Below are 8,170 nucleotides of genomic sequence, written 5' to 3' on the forward strand. Positions count from 1 at the left end.
TCTCTCTGCTCGCAGGCTTTTCAGTATTTGGAGCAGCCTGCTCGCTTCTTCCTCAGTCTGGGTCCCCACTGTAGACCTCTCTGGTCCTACGTGGGTTCCCACTTCTGTTTGGGTTCCCACAACACCCTCCTGGCCCCTATTTGGGTTCTCTTTTTTAGGTGGGGCCTCTCTGCCCCAGCCCCCTTCTCTCGGGGGGCCTCAGCCTTCACCATCCCTTCCCTGGGGCTGGTCTCGGACCAAGTCTTTCTCTAGGGCACTCCCACTTTCTGTCTCGGGGACAATGCCTTTTTATGTGGCCCTTGGTTTGGCAGTGGAAGCACCCTCGGCACCTTCCCCTGCCACGGCCCTATCACAGCCTGTTTGGGCCCTAGCCCTTCTCTCTGGGCTGGCCTAGGCCTTAGGAGCCCTATAGGGGCACACTCTCTTTAGGTGTCCCCGCTCCCCACAAGCCCAACAAGTTTGGAGCCCCCCTGTTAACTTCACAGGGGGCATTCGAGTCTGTCCACCATGTTCTGGGCGGAGCCTCTCTTCTCCAGTCCGGTAGGGACACTCCCTTCTGAAGTGTCCCACTCGCCCACAGGCGAAACAGTCTTGAGGCCCTGGCACTGGCCTCCAGCCCAAAGTGCCTGGCCCCCGTTGAGGTCCGTGTGCCCGCTCCTGCAGCATCTGAAGCAGCCCCGCTTGCTGCTCGGTGAGCCGAGCCACATAAGCTCTCCAATAATAGTCACTTTTCATTTTCTCCACCGTCTCAAAGTCCAGGCAATAGTCTACAGTCCTTGCCCTGGCCCCTTGTATCAGGGGCGGACCGCTATGCCTGCATTCTCCACCACATGTAACAGGTCGGACTCACCCCTGTGGTGCCTCCTGCTGGTGACTCCAGGGAATTAGCTTGGTTTCCAGCACGGAGTGCCCTCTGCAGGCCAGTGATCCGCCTGTTCTCTGGTACCAAGTCCCTCCCTGGACTCCGGTGCCCTTTTACATGGGGTGCTGAAAGTAACCCCTTTCTCTCAGGGTCTCCCCTCTCAGGGAACCCCCACCCTCTATACCCACCTTGCCTCAGTGTATGGCCACTGCCAGTCATTGTCTAGCCCCACGTCCTGGGGCAGACTGCAGTATCAGCCTATTCATCACTGGCAAGGAGGGTTTGGACCTGTTGCCTTGGCCTACTCCTGGACTGCCTCTGCAACCCCCAGTACCTGTTAGCCCTCTGCTAGGCCACAGTCTGGGGCTTTCCAGGCTAGAGCGCCCCAGCTCCTCTGCCTTTCCCCAGCCCTGCTCCCCTCAGGTACCCGGTCTAGCTCCCTGCAGCCAGGCCCATCTCTCTCTACAGGCAGAGGAAGACTGTCTCGGGCTTCTGGCTCACAGCCTCTTATAGGGGCCAGCTGGGCCTGATTGGGGCATGGCCACAGCTGAGCCTACTTTCCCCAATCAGCCCAGGCTTCTTGCCACAGCCACAGCCCCTTCCCAGGGCTGTTTTTAACCCCTTCAGGGCAGGAGCAGAGGTCCACCCTGCTACAGGTACATTTATTCATTCAAATCAATGGGACTACTAATATTAGTATGCACTGCAGCTGGTGGTTAGTGTTTTTCAAGCTTCGCCCCCATGTAAGTGAGATGTATAACATTAATACTTTTTGGAACACCAAGCTCTAGGATGGCTAATAGAATGTCTGCAATAGTATATTCAATACATAATTTATTTTTAAGCATAAATGCTTTCACCGGAAAATATGAAATAACATGTCACAGCTAACTATATAGGCAAAGCCATTTAAACTGTGTGGATTTCAGATAAGTTACAAGCATTTATGGGAAGATATGACATTACATTACAATGTAGAAGTGATTTAACTATTCAATATAAACATTTAGCAATACATAATATTATTAATGAAAGTATTAGTGTTTGATTTATTCAGATTTTGTATATATTTATTATAGTATGAAGTTAACATGCCGGATGCAGGTAGCTACATTTTATTAAGAAGTGAAACTGCATTTGTGATGCTTAATAAACAATGTAAAACCCCAGGTGAAACAGAAAATACCCACATTAGCTCAGTTATCAGAGCCTCGCCAGGCTGCGACTCGTACAAATATGGCAACAAAGGCTTTGCGAATTTGATCTATGAAAGTAACCACTTTCTGGGCTTCTTTCCGGGCTCCCTGTTTTAGTCCTTCACACTTGCCTGCTTCGGTCCTCAGATCTCTCAGAAATGTCTCTTCTAAAGCCACCTTCTTCTCTTCTGCATCTTCTCTCAGCTGCTTTAAAACTTCCTCTTTAGCCTTTGGCTCTTTATATTCTTCCTTTATTTTTTGTTCATCTATCTGTAAGCGTGCCTCAATCTTATCAAATTTCTCCCCAAAAGAAAGTGTTAGTTTCTTTCTGTTTTCTTTCAGCTCATCCTCATATATTTTCTTTAACACTGTTATTTTTTCTTGAAGCAATGTCTCAGCAAAGACGTACATTTGATTAATATAGCATCTACCTTGATTCTTTTCTACCATACAATCTATCATTTCAATTAGCTCAGACACCTGAGCATTCTTTTCTTCACCCTCTGCTTTATTGTTGAAAGCGCAGTATCTGTTGCCACAGTTTTCAATCAACTTCTTAAGATCAGAATCTACTCCTTCTAAATAATCACTTAACTTTCCATCGTTTAAATCTTCTTTCCTGGTGAATAAGAAGATCATGTAATTCATCGCTTTAGGACCAAAAATATCTTGTATCCGGGCTACTGTTTCCTTCTCCTCCTCAGTATAACGGGCCAACTGTTGCACAATCACTATAGCATGGGGCCCGGGAGAGGAGACAACAACGCAGCGACTAATCTCTTTGCAAGTTTCTTCCATACAAATACTCGTGTCAAAAAGTCCAGGTGTATCAACCACAACAATATCTCTCCCATTCCAGTTCTGCCTCCCTCTTTCACATTCCTTGGTTTGTGATTTTGCTGAGAGTTGGGAGAAAAATCTTGGAAAGCCAAGGATGGTGTTTCCTGTTGCACTTTTCCCAACGCCAGTTTTCCCAACAAGGACAATTCTCAGTTCTGATTCCCCAGTGTACAGTCCCTTGTCGCTTTTGTCTGTTGAGAACAAATTTCATAGCATCATTACACAGACAACTCTGAGATAGCTGAGTTTATAGATTTTTGGTTTCTACAGTTGTACATGCTGAAATGCTCTTAATAATTTACATGAAACATTTTGAATTTGATAATAAACATGGTCAATAAACCAGCCTTAAATCCTTATCCTTGGAGTCCCCATTTCAGATTTCATTGGGGTTAGAAATATATGTATACTTCAGGTGCAGTGGTTCAGATCAATACGCTCAGGCACTGATTTCGGATGGAGCAATATTCTGATCTATTCTACCCTACGTTGGGAACCCTCTATGCTTTTCCTTTGCCATTGGATCATCTCCTCTACACTCTGATGTGCTGCTGCTGCCAGGTCTACTTTACCCTATGTAGAAGGGGGAGTATAGCACTGATCAGAAAGGCCCTGTCTAGACTAGGAAAAGTTGGTCATGTTTTAAAACGTTAGCTAAAACATTGTAACTAACACCAGAGGGGAGCCTAGGATTTTCCACAACCAGCTCACACATTCTTAAAGGTATTAATCTCGATCTACACAAGCGTTTAACAACATGTGAGTTAAAATGTTTTAGGGCCTGACTACATGGAATGTTAGTGCACGGCAAGCCAAGGGGTTAATCTACAGTGCACTAGCTTGCCACACAGTAATGTCCCACATGGACACTGCTACAATGGAGTGAAAGTTCCGGAGTGCACTTTGGTGTACTCTGGTTTGAAACAGGAGTATGTCAAAGCTCACTCTGGGACTTTCACTGTGCTGTAGCTGTGCCCACACAGGATCTTACTGCATAGCAAGCTAGTGCACTGCAGATTCACATCCTTGCTTGCCACATCCTAAAATTCCATGGAGACAAGTCCTCAGGGATGGAAGTTCCCTCCTCCAAAGAGTTTACTGTGAAGGACTTGGAAGATACTAATAATATTTTATGGATGTTATATGTTCTGTCTTTTTGCCTGATTGTTATGTTATTGGCTATGGCATTTCAAAGAGTTAATTCAGACATGAGTTAGTTGGCAGGCCAACAGGAAAGGAAACAATAGCCCAGATAAGATTTCGTCAGCAAACACCAAGGGCTATTAACTGTGAAATGTTACTTCCAGCCACCCCTGGTGAGATGCATAAAGCAGTGGAGAGACATGGAGAAAAAGACTTTGGGAATGGTTAAAAACCTGAGGCCCTGAAGCTCAAAGGGGAGATATGAGCCAAGGGTGCAGATTGTCTCCCAGACCCAGAAGCGAGGGTATCTGGATAAGCTAAACCTATTTAAACTTTAGGTACAACAGAAGCATGTATACTGTTTGTTGTGTGAAAAAACCTTTTCTTTTTATGGCTCTTTACTGTTCCTATATTCATATGCTGGTCACGGCTCCCAGAAGGGAAAAGAGCAGGGCTCAAACTCAGTTGGGCCTGCAGAGGAATCAAGGTGTGTATACAGCTGCTGCAGTCCAGGAACCCAGTCTGAAAGTGGGAGAATCATGGGATGACACCTCAGGACAGGTGTAGGCAAGAGGCCTGTCACCTGCACAGCTGTACTCATAGACACTGAGAGAGATCAAAGATGCAACTAACCCTGAACTGTGACATTTACAATCCAAACAGACAAGAAAAACATATCTAATGCTGCCTAATGCAAGTCTTATTGAAATTAACGGCCCAAACATTTTGTTAATGTAGAGTTAAGGTTGCCCAGTGTTGCCTCATGCTTTTCCAGAATATGATGACTTAATAAACTTAAACCTCTGAAAACCAAGAAATGAAGAGTTAAAATACACACCATCCTCGTAATGCAATCTTAACTCTGACTCTCTCTTCCTCCGCCCCAACCCCCGAGAGCTGGCAATAGATTCTAGAATGGTTCCTTAAGGGTGGTGCCATGATAGGAAGCTATAAGAAATCACTAAGAGATTGTGCCATTGTTTGTATTGTGCTCCAAAGATTTTACTTCTAGCTGTTAGCTGCATGGATTCAGCTGCAATTCAGGATATTAGGGGTAGCTGTACTGAATAGTGGGTAGATTAGTTGGAGCAGGTTGACAGAACTGTCACTGTGATATGAGGAGAGGTGCACATCTACCTTGAGTGATCAAATATGCCTCATTTCAGTGCTGAGTTCTGTAAGTGGTGTCAGCAGAGGAACACAAGGATATCTTCTAGCAAAGGCAGCAAAGAATCCTGTGGCACCTTATAGACTAATAGTCGTTTTGGAGCATGAGCTTTCGTGGGTGAATACCCACTTCGTCGGATGCAACAAGTAAGGTCTTTCCTGAAAGCCTGTGTCACACTTGTGATTAATATCATTATGAAATGTATGTGTTAACACTATAGGAGGAATTATGGATACTCACTGATACTATGCTTTAAGTCTGTGACCAAACCCAGGGAAAAACAGGTTTTCTGCCGGATAGGAGGGAAGACAGCTATCTACCTCTCTCCTGTGTAAATTAAGCAGGGGGGAACCAAAACAATGGAAGCTCTATTTACATATGAATCAGCAGGAGAATGGGAAGACCACAGGAATGAGAAAACAGCAAGAGATCTTGGGACAAAACAGTGAGTTTGGGAAGATATAAGGAGACAGAAGAAGACATCTTGACATCCATCCAATTTAGATGGGGCTACTATAAGATGGGTGCATAACTGGCTGGATAACCGTACTCAGAGAGTAGTTATAAATGGTTCCCAATCCTGCTGGAAAGGTATAACAAGTGGGGTCCGCAGGAGTCTGTTTTGGGACCGGCTCTGTTCAATATCTTCATCAACGACTTAGATATTGGCATAGGAAGTCCACTTATTAAGTTTGCAGATGATACCAAACTGGGAGGGATTGCAACTGCTTTGGAGGACAGGGTCATAATTCAAAATGATCTGGACAAATTGGAGAAATGGTCTGAGGTAAACAGGATGAAGTTTAACAAAGACAAATGCAAAGTGCTCCACTTAGGAAGGAACAATCAGTTTCACACATACAGGATGGGAAGAGACTGTCTAGGAAGGAGTACGGCAGAAAGGGATCTAGGGGTTATAGTGGACCACAAGCTAAATATGAGTCAACAGTGTGATGCTGTTGCAAAAAAAGCAAACGTGATTCTGAGATGCATTAACAGGTGTGTTGTGAGCAAGACACGAGAAGTCATTCTTCCGCTCTACTCTGCGCTGGTTAGGCCTCAACTGGAGTATTGTGTCCAATTCTGGGCACCGCATTTCAAGAAAGATGTGAAGAAATTGGAGAGGGTCCAGAGAAGAGCAACAAGAATGATTAAAGGTCTAGAGTATCAGAGGGGTAGCCGTGTTAGTTTGGATCTGGATGAGGCCCTGTTCTAGCAGTTGAGGTGTGAAAACCAAGGGAGGAGAAACTGGTTCTGTAGTAAGCTATTCACAGTCTTTGTTTAACCCTGAGCAGGGGAATACACTAAGAAACTGCACCATCTACTCAGGATACTCCCTACACTAACACCGGAACAAATGAACATACCCTTAGAGCCCCGACCAGGGTTATTCTATCTACTACCCAAGATCCACAAACCCGGAAATCCTGGACGCCCCATCATCTCGGGCATTGGAACTCTCACTGAAGGACTGCCTGGATATGTGGACTCTCTGCTCAGACCCTATGCTACCAGCACTCCCAGCTATCTCCGTGACACCACTGATTTCCTGAGGAAACTACAATGCATTGGTGACCTTCCAGAAAACACCATCCTAGCCACCAGGGATGTGGAGGCTCTCTACTCAAACATCCCACACACAGATGGAATACAAGCTGTCAGGAACAGTATCCCTGTTGATGCCACAGCACAACTGGTTGCTGAGCTCTGTGCCTTTTTCCTCACACACAACTATTTCAAATTTGATGACAATATATATCTCCAGATCAGTGGCACCGCTATGGGCACCCGCATGGCCCCACAATATGCCAATATTTTTATGGCTGACCTGGAACAACGCTTCCTCAGCTCTCGTCCACTCACGCCCCTTCTCTACCTACGCTACATTGATGCCATCTTCATCATCTGGACCCATGGGAAGGAGACTCTGGAAAAATTCCACCACAATTTCAACAGCTTCCACCCCACCATCAACCTCAGCCTGGACCAATCTACACGGGAGGTCCACTTCCTAGACACCACGGTGCAAATAAGTGATGGTCACATTAACACCACCCTATACCGAAAACCTACCGATCGCTACGCCTACCTTCATGACTCCAGCTTCCATCCCGGGCACACCACAAGATCCATTGTCTACAGCCAAGCACTGAGGTACAACCGCATCTGCTCTAACCCCTCAGACAGAGACCAACACCTACAAAATCTCCACCAAGCATTCTCAAAACTACAGTACCCGCACGAGGAAATAAGGAGACAGATCAACAGAGCCAAACGTGTACCCAGAAGCCTCCTACTGCAAGACAAACCCAAGAAAGAAACCAGCAGGACTCCACTGGCCATCACATACAGTCCCCAGCTAAAACCCCTCCAACGCATCATCAGTGATCTACAACCCATCCTGAACAATGATCCCACACTTTCACAGGCCTTGGGTGGCAGGACAGTCCTCGCCCACAGACAACCTGCCAACCTGAAGCATATGCTCACCAGTAACTGCACACCGCACCATAGTAACTCTAGCTCAGGAACCAATCCATGCAACAAATCTCGATGCCAACTCTGCCCACATATCTACACCAGCAACACCATCACAGGCCCTAACCAGATCAGCCACACCATCACCGGTTCATTCACCTGCACGTCCACCAATGTAATATACACCATCGTATGCCAGCAATGCCCCTCTGCTATGTACATCGGACAAACTGGACAGTCTCTAAGGAAAAGGATAAATGGACACAAATCAGATATTAGGAATGGCAATATACAAAAACCTGTAGGAGAACACTTCAACTTCCCTGGCCACACAATAACAGATCTTAAGGTGGCCATCCTGCAGCAAAAAAACTTCAGGTCCAGACTTCAAAGAGAAACTGCTGAGCTCCAGTTCATCTGCAAATTTGACACCATCAGCTCAGAATTAAACAAAGACTGTGAATGGCTTGCCAACTACAGAAC

At 46.0% G+C, this 8,170-nt stretch overlaps 1 protein-coding gene across 1 annotated transcript; it reads right to left on the reverse strand.

Moving 5' to 3' along the window:
* Window positions 1–2,058: 2,058 nt before the first annotated feature.
* Window positions 2,059–7,319, reverse strand: LOC120393753 (GTPase IMAP family member 7-like). Its single transcript, XM_039518252.1, has 2 exons — window positions 7,283–7,319; window positions 2,059–3,089 (listed from the first exon to the last, which is right to left on the reverse strand). Exons 1-2 carry the CDS (start codon window positions 7,317–7,319, stop codon window positions 2,059–2,061), a joined length of 1,068 nt encoding a protein of 355 aa, XP_039374186.1.
* Between the last annotated feature and the right edge of the window lie 851 nt (window positions 7,320–8,170).

The sequence above is a fragment of the Mauremys reevesii genome, unplaced genomic scaffold, assembly GCF_016161935.1.
Source record: "Mauremys reevesii isolate NIE-2019 unplaced genomic scaffold, ASM1616193v1 Contig3, whole genome shotgun sequence".
Lineage (NCBI taxonomy): Eukaryota > Metazoa > Chordata > Testudines > Geoemydidae > Mauremys > Mauremys reevesii.